Consider the following 23,205-nt stretch of genomic DNA (forward strand, 5'->3'; position numbering starts at 1 on the left):
CTAAAGGAGATTATAGTCAATGTCCATGAGTAACTCAATTTGGATGGCCGATAAATGATATAAAATATTTAGGTATAAGAGTTGATAACGATATAAAGAATTTATATAAATTAATTTATTTGCCATTACTGAAAAAAATTCAAGAAGATCTTGATAAATGAGTGATGTTACCAATAACATTAGTAGGTAGAGTCAATGCTGTAAAAATAAATATATTTCCTAGATTACAGTATTTATTCCAAACACTACCAATAAAACTGCCGCAGAAGTTACATTCTACTTGGTCCTGTGCTAAAATTCAACCTTTTTGGATAAATTTAAGAGTTTTACTGGAACAAATTATCGGAACACAACTTCCACATAACCCAATATTATTTTTATTGGGTGATATTGAAGAGATAAAACCGAAACCTAAATTGAACAAATATCAGAAAGAATTTATAAAAATTGCATTGGCAGTAGCCAAAAAGACTATTGCAGTTACTTGGAAATCGGATTCATACTTAAGTATAGATTGTGGGAATAATGAAATTTTTAGCTGCATTCCACTTGAAAAAATTACTTATAATTTAAGAAATAAATATGACCTTTTTCTGAAATTTGGTGCCCTTACAAAAGATAGGATTAAATATATAGGTGCTCTGAAGATAAAGTTATTAGTCATCTGGGGAAAGAATCAAATATATATATATTAAAGCTATTTTGAATTCCATGGAGCATGTGGGGATCTTCCGATATCCAGTCAGTCTGTCTTTCTTTCTTTCTTTTTTTTTTAGATAGGGATGTTAAGAGGGGGGGAGGGTGAAGGGGAGGGGGAGGGCTGATATATATCATTATTCTACTATTCTATTTCATGTAACTATATTAAAAAATCAAAAAAAAAACAATGATCTTTCAAGAATTGATAGATTTTGGCATTGTACCGGATGGCTGGAAAATGGCAAATGTTACTCCGCTACTTAAGAAGGGTGGGATGCCCCAGAAAGGAAACTATAGACCTATTAGCCTGACATCAGTGGTTTGGAAGTTGTTGGAATCGATTGTTGGGGATGAGATTATGAAGTACCTGGAGGCACATGACAAGATAGGCCAAAGCCAGCATAGTTTTCTGAAAGGAAAATCCTGTCTGACAAACCTACTGCAATTCCTTGAGGAAATTACAAGCAGGGTAGACAATAGAGATGTAGTAGATGTGGTGTACTTGGATTTTCAGAAGGCCTTTGACAAGGTGCTGCACATGAGGCTGCTTAGCAAGATAAGTTACTAGCATGGATGGAGCATTGGCTGGTTGGCAGAAAACAGAGTGGGAATAAAGGGATCCTATTCTGGCTGGCTGCCGGTTACCAGTGGAGTTCCACCGAGGTCAGTGAACCGCTGCTTTTTACAAAGTATGTCAGTGATTTGAACTATGGTATAAATGGATTTGTGGCTAAATTTGCCAATGATACAAAGACAGGTGGAGGAGTGGGTAGTGTTGAGGAAACAGAGGGCCTGCGGAGAGACTTTAGGGGAATGGACAAAGAATTTGCAAATGAAATACTATGTTGGAAAGTGTACAGTCATGCACTTTGGTGGAAGGAATGAACAGGCAGACTATTATTTAGATGGGGAGAGAATTCAAAATTCAGAGATGCAGAGGGACTTGGGAGCCCTTGTGCAAGATAGCCCATAGATTAACCTCCAGGTTGAGTCGGTCGTGAAGAAGGCAAATGCAATGTTGGCATCTTTGATCCACAGCATCTGAAGTTGTATTTTTGTGTATAGAATATAAGAGCAGGGATGTGATGTTGAGGCTCTATAAGGGGCCCCTTAATTTAGAAAGCCAGAATGATTCCAGGAATGAAAGGGCTACCGTATGAGGAACGTCTGGCAGCTCTTGGGCTGTATTCCCTGGAGTTCAGGAGAATGAGGAGGGATCTCATAGAAACATTCTGAATATTAAAAGTCCTGAACAAATTAGATATGGCAAAGATATTTCCCATGGTAGGAGATTCTAGGACAAGAGGGCATGACTTCAGGATTGAAGGATGTCCTTTTAGAACTAAGGTGCGGAGAAATTACTTTAGTCAGAGGGTGGTAAATCTGTGCAATTTGTTGCCATGAGCAGCTGTGGAGGCCAAGTTATTGGGTGTATTTAAGGCAGAGATAAGATAGGTCCTTGATTAGCCAGGACATCAAACGGTATGGGGTGAGGCAGGGGAGTGGGAATGACTGGAAGAATTGAATCAGCCCATGATTGAATAGTGGAATAGACTCGATGGGCAGAATAGCCTATTTCTGCTCATATATCTCATGGTCTTATGGTCTAAATCTATTTCTATGTTTCAGAAAGTAGACTTTGAAATTATGATTTCTAGCACTTCATTTATCTCCATTCCTACTGCTTGACATTGAAATTATCCATCTGAACTTTTGCTGGTAAAGTCATGCATAAGTTATTGGTAACGTTTTGTCTTCCATAAAAAGAAGATAATAAAAAGTTCTATAAAACTATAGTTCTTTTTGTCTTCTAGATTTTTATCTTATTTCTTTTGTAAATATCATGATGTAATGTTCCTTTCATAATATACCTATCTATCTTCATTATCTGCATTACGGTGATGTTACATCTGTGGTAAACTATGTATATCTGTCTGGACACGCCCCTCTGCTGACTGCTCCTGTGGCTCCTCCCACAGACCCCTGTATAAAGGCAATTGGAGGCCGTGCTCCCTTTCCCTGCTAATAAAAGCCTATCGTTCACCTTCCGTCTTCGAGAGTTATTGATGGTGCATCAACATCATAAGCATGAGACTAGAATTTGAGGCTTTAAGTGATTCACCAACTTAAAACATTTTGATAGGTAATACAGCTTCGACTATACTATTAAAACCCGAATGAAAGTAATATTGACAGGACAAAGGGACTAGATGCACACTTTTTTAGACATGCAATTTTGTGCAAAGGGTGATATGAAATTCACTATAGCTTTTCCACACTTTGTATTGTAATCTTATTTACTGCATTTATTTGAATTCTATCTTATTGTGCTGTGTTCACTCTCCCTTTTGGTGGATAAACTCCAATCAAGTCATAGATCACTGGATCCCTCAGCTACACTGATTATACCGTTTTTCTTCTCATTATCCAAGACTCTGAATGAATCAATGATTTAGCAGAGACTCATTCAGTCCACTGTACTCAATATACTGCACAAGAAGCAGCATGCATAAACATCGAGCAGGTGACCATTCTGCAGAACACTGCCATTCAGTCTTAGAGTGTGACTCTGAGCATCTGGTCACCTGTTACTTTAATTCCCTATCTCACTCACACTCTGACCTCTGTCTTCATCCTCTTGGGCTATTCCATGAAGGTTTTATTATGATATCAACAAGAAATATCTCATTTCTTGATTAGACTGCTAAATGTTGACTGTGATAGTGATTCTATTTCTATTTATACCTACCATTTCTTTACAACTTGACTTTTTTGCCTTGCATCATTAATTCTCTTTCCATTTAATCTTTCTTGTCTTCTCTTCTATTATGCACTTCCCTATTGGTATGCATTCATGTCCCCACCCATCATCCTCAAACCCCAACTTTACTCCCTACACCCTGGTTATATCTCCAACTCTTTTCAATTCCAATGACATGTTTAGCATGAGAGGGCACAGTTTTAATGGCTAGCATGAGAGGGCACAGTTTTAAAGTGCTTGGAAGTAGGTACAGAGGAGATATCAGGGGTAGGATTTTTTACACAGAGAGTGGTGAGAGCGTGGAATGGGCTGCCAAAGACGGTGATGGCGGCGGATACGATAGGGTCTTTTAAGAGACTCCTGGACAGGTACATGGAGCTTAGAAAAATAGAGGGCTATGGGTAACACTAGGTAATTTCTCAGGTAAGGACATGTTTAACACAGCTTTGTGGGCCAAAGGCCCTCTATTGTGCTGTTGGTTTTCTATGTTTCTATGTTTAAGAGAAAAATGAGGGGGAACTTTTTTTCCCTTCAGAGGGTGGTGAGAGTGTAGAAGCAGCTGCCAGGACAAGTGGTGGATGCAGGTTTGATTTCAACATTTAAGAAAATAATTGGATAGGTACATGGATGGGAAGGGTGTGGAGGCCTCTGGTCCAGGTGCAGGTTGATGGAACTAAGCAGAGTAATGTTTCAGCATGGACTAGATGAGCCAAAGGGCCTGTTTCTATGCTGTAATACCCTATGACCAAGAGTTTCTCTGATTGAAAGACTGATCATTGACGAGTCTTTAACTGATTACCGATCACCTGAAAAGATGCAGTCTACTCATTTTGTCACCTGTAGAAAGTGCAATGACTCACAAGATGGCAGTGCAGATACTGCTTTACTTCTACATACACTGTAATAATTCTACTGCTTTATCATTAAGCTGTACTTTCAGTGCAGAAGTGGTAAAGATAGAAATTGTACTGAATGATAGGTTTATTATTATTTGATACTCTATGGCTTTATGTGAAGATTAACTTGTCTCTTAACCCCTGTTTTTGAAAGCAGAAGCAGAACTAGGAGACAGAGCACTTTCATTCTGCTAGCAACAGATTAAACCTATTTATATAATGTCTAGCGCAGTTATGCTGAAAGCAAGAGATGTAAGCAATATAATACAGATTGGCAGAGGGCAAGAGAAGAGAGTCAGATTGTTGCTGAGAAAGAGAAACATCCCATTTTGAATCTGGTTTATTGCAATTACATTAATTATGCAGTGAAGCTCTTTCCTGTCTGTGCCTTATTTACATGGGGAGAGTGAAAGCTGATCGCTCTTCCATCCTTGTTCAGCTCTTAGCAGTGACATACTTTGTAGATACAGGTCCTGACCATGGATACCCGAGGGAATTTAAAGCATTACATCAATCTGACAAACAGATTTCACCGCGAGATTTCACCCCGTCGGCTGTGGATGTCTAGCAGCAAACTGGTGTGCACATTGCATATTCTATATCTTCTTACACCCTTTCTCATATGAAAGTCTGACATCACTGGCACAAAGCAAATGGATGCACTGAAGAAGGAAATGAGATGAGTACCTTAAAGTAGCAAGTCCTTGCAAAAAGCTGGTATTTCCCTTGAGTTGTTACTAACGAGCAATAACTAGAGCCTCGCTGTAACAGAAACAAAGGAAACGGAAGAGCGTTATTGAAGAATACATCGTCCATTTTAACCTTGAAAGAATTACAGCCTAGTAATATATTAAATAGCTTCCAAAAAAAATCAAACCAATCTTTCCCGCTGATGAAGCTTGAAGTTCATATATTAAAGATACACTTGCCATTATAGATTTAAATTGCAGAGCACCCTGACTTGTGCAATAAAACCCTTAAAAATCACACTAAAGAGAAACCGTGCTTACTCTGGATTTCCAGCTTCAGCAGAAACTTTAGTGCTTATACCAAAGTGAAATCTTTCCATCTATTCTAAACATGAGAAACTTTTAACTGAATTGACAGAGGACATTAGGCACAGCAAAGCTTGAAACTTCAGGAGTAAGTGTTTTACACTTGCATTGCAAAATCAAATTACCCTTTAGTTTGATTTATTAGACATTTGTCCAAGCATTAACACCCAATTTCCCACACAGAATCTGCCGCCCAGCAGTCTGTCAGTTGGAGGTACTCAGAAACAAAATATTCCCAGGAAGTGACAGAGACAAGCACAATTATGACACTTAGAAGACAGTTGCATATGTACATGGATAGAAGAATATCAGACAAATGAAGTCAAGCGGGACTAGCTCAGATTGGCAAATTGATCAGCCAGGATGAGTTGTGCTTAAGGACTTGTTTTCTCTGCTCTATGACTCCATGCCTATTTTTTACAACTCTAATCACTTTTATTATTCTGCTTTTTTTAAAGATAGTGTATTATTCAACTGATTTTTAAATTATTTTTCCACATCTCCTTGCCCTTATCAACTCACCACCATCTTTCCTGGTTAACAAACCTTTGGACACCAGAAATAATTTTCCACATCAAAGTACTTCATGGTTTTGAATACTTCTGTTAAAATCTTTTCTGTTTAAGGACAATCCTAGATTTTCAGATCCCTCACATAATTAAAAATTCTAATTCCTTGATGTAAATACCATTTCAAAAAGCAGATTGTAAAAGTTGGGTTTGTTTGATCCCTAAACAAGGGGGATCAGAGGTGGCTAGGGTCAGCAACTTTAAATCCCTCAGTATTATCATTTCAGAGGCTCTGTCCTGTGTCCAGCATATAAGTGCCATTACAAAGAAAGCACGGTAGTGCTTCTACCTTCCTAGATGTTTGTGAAGATTCGGCATGTCTCCTAAAACTTGACCAACTTCTAGAGATGTGTGGTAGAAAGTTCATTGTCAGGTTGCATCAGAGCCTGATATGGAAGCACCAATGTCCTTATATTAAAAAAAGTAGTAGATATACCACAGTCTATCATGGGTAAAGCACTCCCCACCATTGAGCACATTCATACAGAGCACTGTCACAGCGAGGACCCCCACCACTCAGGCTATACTCTCTTTTCACTGCTGCCATCAGGAGCCTCAAGGCCTACACCACCAAGTTCAGGAACAGCTATTACTCGTCAACCATCAGGCTCCTGAACCAATGAAGAAAACTTCCCTCGCTCCCATCACTGAACTGGACTTACTTTCAAGGACTCTTTACCTTATGTTGTTGATATTTATTACTTATTATTATTATTCTTTTCACTTTCTTTTTATATTTTCAGCTTTTTTTTACCACATTGGTTGTTGTCCACCCTGTTGGGTGTGGTCTTTCATTAATTTGATTGTGTTTCTTCTACATGGTGACATATTTATGCACTTCAATAATAAATTCACTTTGAACTTTGAAACTGTTTGTCACAAGTTAAGATATCCATATTTTGAATTTTCTGTTGCATCAAACTATTTTCCCACGTTCTCACATTCCCTGTGAAAACATAACCAGGTCATGGAGTTTGGGAGTTGCTTTGGTGTTGTTGCCAGTATTATCACCAAAACAGTGCAGAACCAGGAACAGAACATCCTTTAGCTGAAGGCAAGCATTTCTAACTGAATATCAGGAACCATGATACATCAAGGTTATATAATATTTTCAATTCTTCAAAGACATGCTTACTCTTACATACTACACTGTTCCCACTGTTTGCATATGAAACTGTGCAATTAATTATTCACAAAGCTATAAATATATAATTGTAAATTTAACCAAATGTATGCTTACTCAGTCTGAAAATGCTTTCTGCCTCAAAACTCATCACTGCAAACAGCACTTCTCTAAAGTGTTCACTTCAGATTTAATCAGTTCTTCATTCAAGTCTCATTCATACAATGTCAACCCGGGGTCATGTTTCATAATTGGTGCTTTATCAGCTATCCTCTTATTTTTACACATATTGTATTATTTGTTCTGATCCACTTTTTCTTAACAACACCTTCAATTCAGAAACAGCTCCCATAAGCTGTAACGCATGTGCCTAATAACTCGAATAATTATAATGGCACAAAAATACACTCATATTACTATGTATGACCTCAGTGTTAAGAATCACTATTTTGCTTGCTGTCTCCTGCTCCGTTACATGCTGACTTCCCTTTTCACCTGGTCTCTCTTTACTTCATTCCCTTTCTGACCTTTACTGTGGATGCATCTGCTGCTTTTCTTTAAGTATCTGTGATTCTTTGGTTGCCATAGGCTTTTAATTTTATTTGTCGCTTCTTTTCATGGACTTCCACTCACTGAGAATATCCAAAGTGTCATTTTTATTGCAGTAGACAGCTGTTCCCTATACTAGGCTCATTTAGGCAGCAAGATGTTTGCACACACTCCACAGAACCTGCCCAGTACTCTGCTCACACGGCTGGACACAGTGCATTCGGGAACCCCTTGCTGGCCAAGGCTATAACCCATTCAAAAATACAACCCTGGAGCCCAAAAACTCAATCCACCCTGAGGTGTATTTTGCAACTGCGAGCTCTCAGAGGATAAATATAAAATCACTTCCAGAAAGTGATAGCACCAGGTAAACAGAGAGATGAAGATGTGAAATATGTTTGTCTTCATAATGTGATATTGCATTTAGGATTTGGGAATATTACGCTATAGTGTACAAATAATTTGTTTGGCTGCAGTTTGAATATTATGTGTAGTTCTGGTCACTGTGCTGTAGGAAGGATGTGATTTAACTAGAGAGTAAGCAATTCACATGAATGTTGGCTGCAATATAAGACTTGACTAATAAGGAGAGATTGCATATGTGGGACTATTTTTCATGGAGTGAAGGAGGACGAGGTGTGACCTCGTGGAAGTTTATAGAATTATGAGGTGCACAAATAGGCAAAATCTTTTTTTTCCATGGTAGTGGAGTCTGAAAGTGGAGAGAATAGGTTTAATGTGAGAGGCAAAGATTTTAAGGAGATTTGAGGGGCACGTCTCTGGTGGTAATATTGAATAAGCTTAAAAGGATGTTCAATTACACCATTAAAAATAATTTAGACAAGTGCATTAATATGTAAGTTTTATAGTGATATGGACAAAATGGAATTAGTGTAGGTTGGAATCTTGATCAACATAGATGAGTTGGGCTCATAGAAGGGTCTTTTTCCATGATGGACCACTATAAACCTCTGACTCTGTTGAAAGGGAATAAAAGCCTCTTTATTAAGCAACTACAAGAATGTTGAGAAAGCATGTTAAAACTGTTTATGTAGTCAGTCAACTAGCACCAATAAATTAACTGTACAGAAGAGCAACATACTTGTATTTTGTTTTAATATACTTTTAGATGATGAGTTATTTGCTAGTTAGGTCATTCTTCAAAAGTTGTCAGCTTAATGTCCAATTAAGTAGTATTCACCAGCTGAGGGGAGTAGATTATATATAATTATATTTTGTTATAATATTTTGGTAAGAACAGCTTTGTTTCCAGTGTGTCAAGCCTATGATTTTTAGCATAAGGCAATAACACTGTGTCCTAAAACTGAACTCTATTAGTCACAGCTCCACAGTGTCTCCACCAACAAAGTGGTTGCTGCCAAAATCAATGTAACAGCAATAGAGAAACTGAACTGGAGGAATTTATGAGAAGGTTGGTAGGGTTCAACAGAGAACTACCACCTTATCCAGTTTGACTGCAATCCAGGTTATCAAGGGAAGGAAATGTAGAAGCGGCAAATATCACAACTTTACTTATCTCAATAGGAAAACTATAGACATTGCCAATCTTGCATCCTATTCAATAGGGGGGGAAGGACTTCTAAAAAATGTTCTGTGTACAGGTCAGTTAAACTAAAAGAGATTTGTAGTGTTATTCAGTATGGAAACAGACTCTTTGGCCCAATTTGTTCATGCTGCCTAAGATGTACCTACATTTATCCCATGTCATGTCAACAAATACACTCAAAAACTTCTATAGTTGAACTGTGGAGAGCATTCTGTCAGGCTGCATCACAGTCTGGAGGGGCTACTGCACAGGACTGAAAGAAGCTGCAGAAGGTTGTAAATCAATTCAGCTCCATCTTGGGCACTAGCCTACAAAGTACCCAGCTCATCTTTCGGGAGCGGTGTCTCAGAAAGGCAGCGTCCATTATTAAGGACCTCCAGCACCCAGGACATGCCCTTTTCTCACTGTTACCATCAGGTAGGAGATACAGAAACCTGAAGGCACACACTCAGCGATTCAGGAACAGCTTCTTCCTCTCTGCCATCTGATTCCTGAATGGACTTTGAAGCTTTGGACACTACCACACTTTTCAATATATAAATTATATATATTTTTGCATGTTTTTTAATCTATTCAATATATGTAATTAATTTACTTGTTTGCTATTATTATATTTTACTTTATTTATTAATATTATTTTTTCTTTCTTCTATGTTAGGTATTGCATTGAACGGATGCTGCTAAGTTAACAAATTTCACATCACATGCCGGTGATAATAAACCTGATTCTGATCCACCTGCATTAGGCCCATAGCTCCAAAAGTGTGAGAAAACACTGAGAAGAAGTCGTCTGGGAAAAAAAAATCCAAAACTAATTAAGTATGAGTTGATAGGTGAAACCCAACATGACTTTCCTAAAGGGCAAATTGTACTTGACTAAAAAACATACTAGGTGAGAATTAATAGAGAAAATGTGTTATGTATTATATTTTTAATAGTTCGCATTTCTGAAGTACCATATTCAACTTATAGTCCATGAGCAGCGACTGTTTGGAAACAAAACTGGCTGAGGGTAGAAAGCAGGCAGTCAAAATAAATGACTGCTTCTCAAGCTGGTGGGAAGAATTGGAGAATAAAGTTGCAACGTTTGCTATGTGGCCAGCCTTGTGTTTGCTATTTGCTATGTATCCAATTTATTGGCCAGAATGTAATCTCTGTATTGTCTCTGTACTATTGAATGCATCAGTGCCTTAAGAAGGTAGCTAACAGTGAAAGTAAGCATGTAGAGATAACGGTGGTAGACGGGATCGTGGAGTGGAGTGATGGTATGAAAACTAGTCAAAGCCGGGAAGGGGGACACATGTTCCAAGGAGTAGACTAGACAGGATTGTGCGATGGTGTGATGGTGTGAAAACCAGTCAAGGCATTAGAACAAGTATATGCTAATGTAACTGAGATAAGAAAGTACTATAAAGAATACTGTGAACTAGGCTCGGCAGGCAACTAGTGACACTTTCATTAATTGTCTCAGCTTTTGGTTGCAAAGCTTAAACTTCTCGAAGAATCTTCTGCGTCTCCTGGTTATTTCTAGAAACCACGACAGAAGTTCCTCAGGAGACAATGTCATAATCATTGTTTCTTTTTGATGATACACATTATTAAGCTCGACTTGGGTAGACCAGGCATAACTTCTCAATATCAATAAACAGTTGTCTGCATCGGACTTAAGATCACAAGACATAGGAACAGAATTAGGCTATTTGACCCATCAAGTCTGCTCTGCCATTTCATCAAGGCTGATCCATTTTCCCTCTCAGCCCCAATCTCCTGCCTTCTCTCCGTATCCCTTCATGCCCCGACTAATCAAGAATCTATTAACCCCTGCCTTAAATACACCCAATGACTTGGCCTCCAAAGCCGCCTGTGGCAATGAATTCTGCAGATTCACCATTCTCTGGACAAAGAAGTCCCTCAAAAGTTCTATTCTGAGGCACTGTCCTCTGGTCTTAGACTCCCCCACCTTAGGAAACAGGAACAATAGCTGCATCTCTTACTCAGCTACAACAACAGCATCCACTCAAACAATGCATTAAATCCCCCATGCATCTTCTGTCACCAAAAAGATCACTTCTGCCACTCTCAGTCATCAATAAGGTATGGAAGGCATAGGCAAGGATGCTATAAAATTGGTCCTTTCTCCAACAAAAGCTCGCTCACTGATGTTCCTTTTTGGCAGGACCATACAGAGGCAGATACCTTTGGAGCCTTGGTCCAAATACAGACAAAGGATCTGGATTCTAGGGTGTGGTGAGAGTATATGTGCTTAATATCACAGCAACACTTAACTGTAAGTAGCAAAGTGAACTGTAAAATTGAAATCAAGGAGAATCAGAGGGAGTGGGGGTTAGGGGAATCCTCACTGTTTAAAACCTTATTTCACACAAAGAAAGAGGACTGTACTTGCTGGAGGTTAAGTATTACAACCCCTGAATTTTGCTGCAGAAGTTTGTCAAGGTAATGTTCCAGGGCCAACCTCTTAATTACTTCATCATCAACCTTCCCTCCGTCATACCGAAGTGGGAATATTTGCATGATCTTCAATTCTTCTCCCTACTCCTCAAATAATGAAGCAGTCCTAAAGTACAAGACATAGATGGCATTCAGGCTTACTCTGGTGAATTGCAAAACTTCCATGCTGTCTATATTCCAGGCAGTGACACCAAGTCCTGGAACACAATCCCTAGCTTCGCTGTGGGAATGCATTCAACACACAGACCACAGCTGTTCAAGGTGGCTCACTGCCACCATCTGAAAGACAGTTGGGAATGAGCAGCTAAATGTCAGCCTTTCCAGCAAAATCCACATTCCATAAAATAATAAAAACGCAATTGATCAATGCAATCTTAACAAAGCAGTCTATATTCACATGCAAGTTCCAAACAACATTCTGGTTAGGACACATGCCAGTGGTTACCTTCACTCCACCAAGTGTCAGGCAGTACCACCTCCATCAAGAGAGCCTAGTTCATCCTCCAGTTCGCCTATCAGCCCTGACTGGGAGTTGAGGATGTCATCGTCTACCTGCTGAACTGTGTCTACGCCCACCTGGACAAGCCAGCGAGCACTGCGAGGGTCATGTTTTTTTACTTCTCCAGTGCGTTCAACACCATCCGCCCTGCTCTGCTGGGGGAGAAGCTGACAGTGATGCAGGTGGATGCTTCCCTGGTGTCATGGATTATTGATTACCTGACTGGCAGACCACAGTACGTGCGCTTGCAACACTGTGTGTCAGACAGAGTGGTCAGCAGCACTGGGGCTCCACAGGGGACTGTCTGGTCTCCCTTTCTCTTCACCATCTACACCTCGGACTTCAACTACTGCACAGAGTCTTGCCATCTTCAGAAGTTTTCTGATGACTCTGCCATAGTTGGATGCATCAGCAAGGGAGATGAGGCTGAGTACAGGACTATGGTGGGAAACTTTGTCACATGGTGCGAGCAGAATCATCTGCAGCTTAATGTGAAAAAGTAAGGAGCTGGTGCTGGACCTGAGGAGGGCTAAGGCACCGGTGACTCCTGTTTCCATCCAAGGGGTCAGCGTGGACACAGTGGAGGATTACAAATATCTGGGGATACGAATGGACAATAAACTGGACTGGTCAAAGAACATTGAAGCTGTCTACAAGAAGGGTCAGAGCTGTCTCTATTTCCTGAGGAGAGTGAGGTCCTTTAACATCTGCCGACGATGCTGAGGATGTTCTACGAGGCTGTGGTGGCCAGTGCTATCATGTTTGCTGTTGTGTGCTGGGGCAGCAGGCTGAGGGTAGCAGACACCAATAGAATCAACAAACTCATTCGTAAGGCCAGTGATGTTGTGGGGGTGTAACTTGACTCTCTGGCGGTGGTGTCTGAAAAGAGGATGCTGTCCAAGTTGCATGCCATCTTGGACAATGACTCCCATCCACTCCATAATGTACTGGTTAGGCACAGGAGTACATTCAGCCAGAGACTCATTCCACTGAGATGTAACACTGAGCGTCATAGGAAGTCATTCCTACCTGTGGCCATCAAACTTTACAACTCCTCCCTCGGAGTGTCAGACACCCTGAGCCAGTAGGCTGGTCCTGGACTTTATTTCCACTTGGCATGATTAAGTTGTTATTATTTAATTATTGCTATATTTCTTCACTATTCTTGGTTGGTGCGGCTGTAATGAAACCCAATTTCCCTCGGGATCAATAAAGTATGTCTGTCTGTCTGTTCAACAGTGGGTAGCAGGGTAGAGAGACATCTCTACCAATGGAAGTGTAAGGCACTCCTTCCCTCAACTAACCTGCTTGGAAAAAGTGTAGCACCTGCTTTGTCCCCCTGGATCAAGGTCTTGTGAAGCCAGGGGAGCAGGTGGTGAATGGTTGTATGAGCAGCTGGTGCATATTGCAAGTCCTGGTTGTGACACCAGGCAAATAATCTCTGAAGAGAATTCATAATGGTTGGGGTCACCCATCTTGTAACGACACTGCCTAGAAGAAGGTAATGGCAAACCAGTTCTGTAGAAACATTTGCCAAGAGCAATCATGGCTATACGGCATGGCATAAAACGAATGCAAGATGTTCAATTGGGTTTTTGACATCAAATCATCATTGTCAATATTCACAGGTTTATGACTGAATAAAACTTACTCGGAAGAACTGCATAAACATTCTAGCTTCAGTAGCAGCTTACAGGCAGGATATCATCTGGTCAATGCCTCTCCAAACCTATTTACCTTTTTACCACCCATAAATTATATGAGGAATCTGAGAGAATACCCACGTACCTCTATGATTGTTCGTTGACTAATAATCTGTGAACATGTATGCAAAGGAAGATCAGAGAAAGATCAGAAGAATGAAGATCTGTGCTTGTTAAGCACATTAATGACCTTGGAAGCATTCGATGTGTAATAACCAATATTAGCCAGAAGGTGAATGCTAGATTTTTAAGTGCAGAATGTGCCTTACAGCCTGCAGGAAAAGACTGGGAAGAAGAGGCAAAAGGACAAGTTGTATCAATGAAGAGACTGCTACTGTTTATTTCCCTCCATGGGGTAAACAGAAGCAGACTTTTCCCCTCAGGTTGGATGAGACTGGAACTAGTGATCATAGGTATAGGCTGAAAGGTGGAATATTTAAGGGGAAACTGAGGGGAACGTCTCCACTGAGAGGGAGGTGCAAGTATAGAACACGCTGCCAGCAGAAGTCGTGAATGCAAGTTCAGTTACAACAGTTAAGAGAAGCTTGGATAGGTACATTGATGAGAGGGATATGGAAGGCTATGGTTCTAATACAGCTAAATGGGACGAGACAGAATAATAAGTTGGCACAAACTAGATGGGCCAAAGGGCTTACTTCTGTGCTGTAATGCTCTATGACTCTTATCTGCTGAGTTCCTCCAGCATTTTGTGCGTGCTTAGTGCCGGAAGAAGGTAGGCCAATTTACTGAATCAAATATCTGCCTAAGGCTTCAGGTTCTGTAAGTCTTGATTTGGGTAGCTGTTAGATACAACATTCCTCCTGAATGGGCACAGCTACAACCATGGGTTAGTATTACAAAATACGGGACTGCCACTCAGGTTTAAGATTTAAAGAAATATCTTCACCCAGATGATGAACTGTTGGGTTTCCCTAACTAAGAAGGCTGTTCAGGCACAGCCCCTGAATATATTCAATACAGATTGACAGATTTTCCAATATTAAGGGAATCAAGGGTTGCAAGATTAGTGTAGGAAAGTGAGGCTGAGTAAAAGATCAGCCATAACCTTACTGATTAGTGAAGAAAGCACATGACGCTTTTCTATCATATTTGTAAACTATTTGTAAACAAAGTGCACAGACGCCTGTATGTATTGTTGCATCACAAAACATCAACCTGTGCTCTTGGACTGAAGTTGCTGCCATGTGCAAATGTTCTTGTTTGTTATGATCCAGCCACATTACTGCTGGTGTAAAACCTTAGAGTGCTGGAATAGTCTTGTCACACCTACTGGGACTGGAGATATGGTACCAACTGATTTTATCATCAAAGCCCCATTCTAAAGGAGGGCTGCTAATACTCAGCTATTTTGAGGTAGTTAGGATTTTGCTTGGAGGGTGACAAAATTCCATTAATATTTTATGGTTGAAACTTCGGATTCATCATAAGTAGCTTGCAGTATGAAAATCATAATCATGTACCCTGATGGCTGCAGCTAGACAGCAGAGATAGATAGATAGATAGATAGATAGATACTTTATTCATCCCCATGGGGAAATTCAACATTTTTTCCAATGTCCCATACACTTGTTGTAGCAAAAACTCATTACATACAATACTTAACTCAGTAATAATATGATATGCATCTAAATCACTAACTCAAAAAGCATTAATAATAGCTTTAAAAAAAAAAAAAGTTCTTAAGTCCTGGCAGTTGAATTGTAAAGCCTAATGGCATTGGGGAGTATTGACCTCTTCATCCTGTCTGAGGAGCATTGCATAAACATTGCCAGCTTATGATAACTATATGATATACAGGAGTAATATCAGAATGTGGATGCACTGACTCTATTGGAAATTAGTGGGCAAATCACTGGGCAAGTGTGCCTTTGATGGACAGCACACCCAATACAACCCAACAACTTGCTAGCAAGATCAGGGATCAACTTTATGCAGGCAGTTTGCAGAGTGGGTAGTATCCACAATGATTTTTATCTGCCCACATCGTTGCCCTGGACACATATAAGTCCTTGATTTAAAAAGTGACCTAATAAAATGAGACTATACTTTTAAGTAAATTTACTTTAAATTTTGCAATACCTCGTAGCCAATGGGATGGAGAATGGGAAAATGACACTTTGGTAGTATAGTTAGACAGCTAGTTTCTTATGTTTCTTTGGTGACTCAGAGTTATTACACCACAAGGAAGAGATACATTTGCACGAAGGACACCAAGAAATATCTAGTTTCTAGATGTTCTATTTGAGTCAGGAATAGGCAAGCAATAGGGAAGATACTTGGATGAAATGTGTGCCCTCTCAAGAACACTCCAAGAGCTCACCAGTAAATCCCCTCTGGCCATGGATGAACAAACCCTGGATGAGCAGAGTACATATTTTGCAGGTCCATTGATGGGAAAAGTGATCATAAGCAAGATGAATAAAACAGTTCCTATATATATTTCTATATCAAATGGCAACTTCAAAATTGAGAATAGTTTCTTGTGGTCTTTATTGCTATTTATGACAGACTTTTGTCAGGATCTAACTTGTTTAATTCCCAAGGTGGAAATGGTTCAAGCACATGCATGCAATTCCATGCCACCCAGCTTCAAACAAGTTGACAGAAAGGGCAGCTCAGTCTATGACAGAATAAAAAGATGCAAGAGGAGAAATCAAAAGTAGGCTGAATGTATTTGGATTTGGTGAACCACTGGAGCTGGCACTCATTTTAGAGTCAGTGATCTGGTATTTGTACAAGACCAGAGACCTTGTGCAACAGACTGGTTTCATTTGTGGTTTATCTGAGTAATAGATGCATGGGGATGTATCATCAAAGCCATGTAAGAAATGGTATATTATAGCCTCACGTCTTAATAAGCTGATAAGGAAGGCGGGCTCTGTCGTGGGCAAAGTACTGGAGAGTTTAACATCGGTAGCTGAGCGAAGGGCGCTGAGTAGGCTACGGTCAATTATGGAAAACCCTGAACATCCTCTACATAGCACCATCCAGAGACAGAGAAGCAGTTTCAGCGACAGGTTACTGTCGATGCAATGCTCCTCAGACAGGATGAAGAGGTCAATACTCCCCAATGCCATTAGGCTTTACAATTCAACTGCCAGGACTTAAGAACTTTTTTTTAAAGCTATTATTAATGCTTTTTGAGTTAGTGATTTAGATGCATATCATATTATTACTGAGTTAAGTATTGTATGTAATGAGTTTTTGCTACAACAAGTGTATGGGACATTGGAAAAAATGTTGAATTTCCCCATGGGGATGAATAAAGTATCTATCTATCTATCTATCTATCTATCAAATGAACCAGATGAAGATTTTGTCAGAAGCAGAAGCTTTCTCACCTGCTATTGGGATTAGTGTACTGAAAGAAAACACACTTCAAAGAGATAAAAACAGAGACCTCGGGAAATATTCTGGAGATCGGACATGTGGAGAGATAAAAACAAGACCAGGTCACGAATATGACCAACAGTCTTGTAGGAGATCAGCTGATAGCACACAGGAGCAGAACACTGATGGATGTTGTGATGCTGATTACAGGATGAAGAAACCATCTTTTTGTGACCTATGAATGACAGGTAAACACAGCAGAACACTATATGCGCACAGTGATCGCAAGTCAATGGAAATCAATGAGATGGCAGAGAATGCATGAGAGGATGTAGGCATAGAATGTGAGGGTCAGTGTTCTCCAGGAAAAGGCGTATCTGAAGCAAACAGAGGTGTCAAGTATCCCAACAAGCTAGAAGAGTGGAGCTTCCCCAGACCAGGAGTTGGCTAGGCTGGAAGTTCAGACTCAGAGCTGTGGGAAACATGGAATGACCTCCAGTTATCAGTGTTGCATAATAAGACAAATGTATCTTGTCTGTTCAACTTGCTATGAATGACGGTACAGATGATGGATTGTAAAGCCAAAAGATAACCTCAAGGTAAGGAGTGGAGATCACAAGTGAAGAAGTTGGAAACACAAGTTTGCATCTGGAGAAGAAATGAATTTATTGCCTTACAATTGGTTGCAAAGGAAACTGGAGTGATCTAGAGAGTACGTGAGAGACTTGACAAAGCAGTAGCCAAGACAAAGTAATCACCCCACATTTGGGATGGAGTCATGAAAACCCCTCATCATGAACCTGGCCAGTTTGCAAGTGAGGGTCAATTTGGTAATAGTACATCAAGTGTAATGGTGAATGCTAAATCATCAGTTTGCGCATGAATTTAATAAAGTAGAACAAAAGTATGAGAAAATCTACAGATGCTGGAAATCCAAAGCAACACACACAAAATGCTGGTCAGGCAGCATCTATGGAAGTGAATAAACTGTTCATGTTTCAGGCTGAGATCCTTCTTCAGGACTGGAAAGGAAGGAGAAAGATACCAGAATAAAAAGGAGGAGGGAGGGGAAGGAGGTTAGCTGGATAGTGATAGGTGAAGCCACGTGGGTGGGAAAGGCTGAAGTCAGAGGAATCTGATATGCCATGTGGAACAAGATGGCTGCAAAGACAAGCTCCCAGGAAGGATACGTGGCTGTGGTAGCAGGTCTGATTGAGAGTCAGAGGCAGCAGAGGTCACAGAGGAGAAGCAGTGAGCACTGCCCTTTACCTTTCACTTGGCTTCACCTATCAACTTTACCCTGCCTCCTTCCCCTCCCCCCCCATCTTATTATTCCGGCATCTTCCCCCTTCTTTCAGTACTGAAGAAGGGTCTCAGACTGAAACATCAACTGTTTATTAATTTCTATGGATTCTGCCTGCCCTGCTGAGTTGCTCCAGCATGTGTTGCTTTAGTTTGGAAATAAAGCTCTGTTGTGATTACTCGCCTGAAAGTGTGTCAAATACTGACAGGCAGCAGAGGTTAGCCAAGGACACAAGCAATGCCAAGGAAAATGAGCTGAAGGTATTCAAAATGCCAGAAACAGTCGAATATTTCAATTACCAATGCAGGAGACAGAAGCAACCACCAAACAGAATGAAGCAATGCAGTCAATGACTGGGATAGGAGGGAAATAGTCGAAGTGCAAGATGAACCCAGCTCCTAAGCAGGATGAACTGGGCACCTAAGGGAATGTGATCAGAGGTTCAAGGGCATCACTCTCGAGCTATGTAGGAACAACTTGGTAGCTCACATGCATTGCTCACATCTGGGAGTGAACAGCTGCCACCCCAGAATTTGGGAAAAAGATAAAGAAAGATAAGCTTTAATTGTCATAAATACATGAAAACATAGTGAAATATATCATTTGGGTCAAATCGAATCATTGAGGATTGTGTTGGGGGAAACCCAAAAGTGTCACCATAATTTTGACACCAAAATAGCAGGCCTATACTTACTGACCCTAACTTGTGTGTTGTTGGAATGTGGGAGAAAACTGGAACACCAGGAGAATAATTCATGTGGTCACGGGGAGAACGTATAAAAAATCCTTATGGACAGCGGCAGGAATTGAACTCTGTTTGTTGATTGCTATGCAATTAGCCCAAAATAGACGGGAACTATGCCACAAAGTGTAGATCTCTACAATGGAATTGATAACGGAAGCCCTTTGCTCTCAACTAATGCCTGACTGATCTTGACCAATAGTTATACCTGACCCGTTTCAGTCCGATAGAAATACTCTTTCATTTACAGATGATCATTTCTCAAGTTCTCGGGAGACTTAGAAAACAGCCACTGCCAAGCTCAAAGGAATTGTTGCCTGATTTGGGACATTGTCAAAGTGCTGATCATTGAGAATGAGCCACAGTCTTCCAAGACAGCCAGATCATGTTGATCAGACCCTTACTGGAGCATCTTAATTTCTCTCAATACCCCAGCCAATGGACTTTGAACAATTCTATGTAGACAAGATAAAACTCTTCTTCCATCCACAGGAAGTATAACTGTGGAAAGTTGGAGGCGAAGTCTTGTCAGATGCACAAGTGCAACAATGCTTACTTGCAGCGAAGCAGCATCACAGTGCATAGCATCATATAAGCAGTGCTCACAAGGAAAACACAAATTGACTATAAATTATGCACAAATTTTACAAGAAAGGACACAGATATAATAAAAATAGTCAACTTTATAGTGGTAAGTGGTTCATACTGTTGCTAAACCGTAGTGATCAAGGTTATGCTGGTTGGTTGAAGGGACGTAGTTGTTCTTGAACCTGGTGGTATGGGAGTTAAGGCTTCTGTACCTCCCTGCCTTATGGTAGCAGCGTGAAAATGCATGACCCTAATGGTAGGGATGTTAGATGGCAGATGTTGTCTTCTTAAGGCTGTGCCTCATGTACTGTAGTGCCTGTGATGTATTGTGATTAGTCTGACTAAAAAAAATGCATCCAAAACAGAAATACCAGAGACCTGTCACCACCAAGAGCAAAGATAAAGTCCAGGGCAGCCCTACAACCGATATAACAGAGCCCAGATTTCAAAATGCCCTGAGCCAGGAGGGTGTCTCTCAGAGAATAAAGGATACCTCAGAAGGATTAACACACACTGCTCACTTGGCTTTGCAGCATAATTTGATCAGAGTCCCTGAACAACTGCACATAAATAGAATCAAATAAAAAAACAAACTACCAACCAGAAACAGAATCAGAATCTGGTTTAATATCACTGGAGTACATCGAGAAATCTGTTAACTTTGTGGCAGCAGTACAATACAATGCATGCTAAATATGGAAAAAGATAATTTAAAAAATTACAGTAAGTATATGTATAAATCAAAAATAGTGCAACAAAAGAAATAATAAAAAAAGTAGTGTTCATGGGTTCAATGTCCATTTAGAAATTGGATGGCAGTTCTTGAGTCGCTGAGTGCCTTCAGGCTTCTGTACCTCCATCGTGATGGTAACATTGAGAAGAGGATGTGTCCTGGGTGATAGGAGTCCTCAATAATGGATGCTGCCTTTTTGAGGCATCACTCCTTGAAGATGGCTTGGATACTATGGAGGCTGGAACCCAAGATGGAGCTGATTAATTTTACAACTTTCTGTAGCTTCTTTCAATCCTGTGCAGTAGCTCCCTGCACCCACCTCGCACCCCCTCCCATAGCAGACAGTGATGGAGCCTGCCTGAATGCTCTCCATGATACATCTGTAGAAGTCTTTGAGTGTCTTGGATAACTAACCAAATCTCCTTAAACTGCTAATAAAATATAGCTTCTGTCTTGCCTTCTTTATAGCTGTGTCGATACATTGGAACCAGGTTAGGTCCTCAGAGATGTTGATGCGCAGGAATCTGAAATTGCCAAGATGCATCAAAGGCTTTGTGCCAATGTAAAGATTCGGAGATGGGTTAGCTCGCTGGCCTTTTTCTCCATTTTGTCATTCATTATTATAAATATATATGTCAGACAAATTTCCATTAGACCTTTAAGAATTGTGGTTTCCATTGTTTCTGCAATGTGAAGTTCCAGAAATGTGAATGTGGATGAAAAGTAATGACACTTGTGACTGTAAAGGATGTTACTGACCCTGTACACTACATTGTGTGAAATAAGGACCTTTCCCAATAGTTCAAATTGTTGACATTGTTCGGGTAACATAGACAGTAAAAGAGGGAGATAACAAGGCATACAAAGCCTTTCACTCTGTGACTTGCCCTCAACCGTTCATGCCAGAACTATGCAATCATAACCACTTGATCCCAGAGTTTCTTTATTCAGCCGATATGTTAGATTCAATCAGACCTGTGGCCACCAGTCACCCTGGTTCTCTGTAACAAAGCATCAGCCATCAACGTACACAACGTTTATCTGGGCTTTGAGTGCAACTGAATTTTGCAAGCGAGAAAGCAATAACAAAAACATAGCCTCTGTTCTTTGCTCAAAGGAGCAAAGGAGCCAGAATTTGCAATCCTGACCCATAGAAGATCCAGCTCAGTCTCAGCCGCCATGTTCCCTCTCTTCTTTGACATACATACAGCCTCTTCAGGTTACACAGAGAACGGCTGATTGGATGAACATTTGCAGAACAGAAAGAACATAGACTTCCATTAATAATAGCCTCAGAGCTCTGAGATATTCCAAACGGCTTTTCAATGAATGGAATACATTCGAAGTCTAATCAATGCAACAATATGGAAAATACAGCAGCCAATCTATGCACAGCAAATTCCCAAAAAAAACCCAAGAATTGCTTCTTACTTTGAATATAATTTTTTATTGTTAAACTGCACATATGCATTCACATTGGTATTGCTAAAGTAGCTGCCTGTGCCTTTAAGAGAAAATGGTGAAGTCATTATGCACATGTGGAGTAGCAAGGATTACAATGTTCTAGAAAAACGAACATTAAGTACCGGGAGCTGTTTCTTTCCCTAGGAGTACATACTGGTTGTATGGTGAGGAGATATGAACAATATTTGATAATATCCACACAAATTCATTTATACTTTTTGTAAATCGAGAATATTTGGTAATTTAACATGTTTTACATGTGAATGCTTTAGATTTTCGCAAGTATTAACGCTGGATGGCATGGTTGTGTGAAGTTCCTTATTAGCCTAGAAGGCTTTCAAGTAATTTAACTACAAGGCAGTATATAGTACAAGTTTATTTTTGTCTTACTTTATTGTTTCGTTACATTCATATTCGGTCATGGAGTAATGTGAATGCGTTAATCTCTGTTCATGCAATGTGAACGATTTGTTTCAGGGTATAGCCTATATTTGTTTGGAAATTAAGCATACGTGTGCCAAAGTGAGAATACCTCTTAATTAAGATGAGGAGTATTTATTCGTATCTTTGATGTTGTGTATAAGGTACAGGATTTGTGGGATTCTAATGTTTGTATTTTTATTTAGAATTGCCACTCCGTAGTGGATTTGTATATTTATTTTCATACTGCATACGTAACTAGTTGATACACAAATCTGTGCAGTGAAGTTAAACTGAGATTGTAACAGCAGGAACTGTGTTTTTTTTTCAAAGTCATTTTGTTGTTTTTATTTTGACACTTCTTTCTGCATTAAGACATTTAAAACAGATAAAGGAATTGAAGATCTGAAAAAGTGTTTGTTGTCCTGAGTGTGTATTTTTCCTGGGCTACAAAATATTTTCTGGGGCACCAGTATTAACTCCACTACTTCACAATAATACAGCAAGATCTTTAGCTTAAATTAAAGAGGCCAAATTGATGGTCCCTTATCATCTAAACCAGAAAAAGAAACGGAACACTCAACTGTCCAGCACACCTTCAAACCTACACCTAGATTTTTCTGGTACAGTCTCCTGAGTGGGATTAAACTGCCCGTGCCTTCTAGAGTAGTCAATGTATAGCAGCTCTACAAGTCCAGGATGCAGCATTATGAT

General features: G+C 40.0%; 1 protein-coding gene across 1 annotated transcript in view; it reads right to left on the bottom strand.

Moving 5' to 3' along the window:
- npr2 (natriuretic peptide receptor 2) overlaps window positions 1-23,205 on the bottom strand; it is a 144,586-nt gene that overhangs the window by 66,924 nt on the left and 54,457 nt on the right. Inside the window, exon 10 of the mRNA XM_073064307.1 lies at window positions 5,044-5,118. Within this exon, the coding sequence (XP_072920408.1) occupies window positions 5,044-5,118 (75 nt within the window). The remainder of the gene's footprint in view (window positions 1-5,043; window positions 5,119-23,205) is intronic.

Source organism: Hemitrygon akajei, chromosome 13 (genome assembly GCF_048418815.1).
Source record: "Hemitrygon akajei chromosome 13, sHemAka1.3, whole genome shotgun sequence".
NCBI lineage: Eukaryota > Metazoa > Chordata > Chondrichthyes > Myliobatiformes > Dasyatidae > Hemitrygon > Hemitrygon akajei.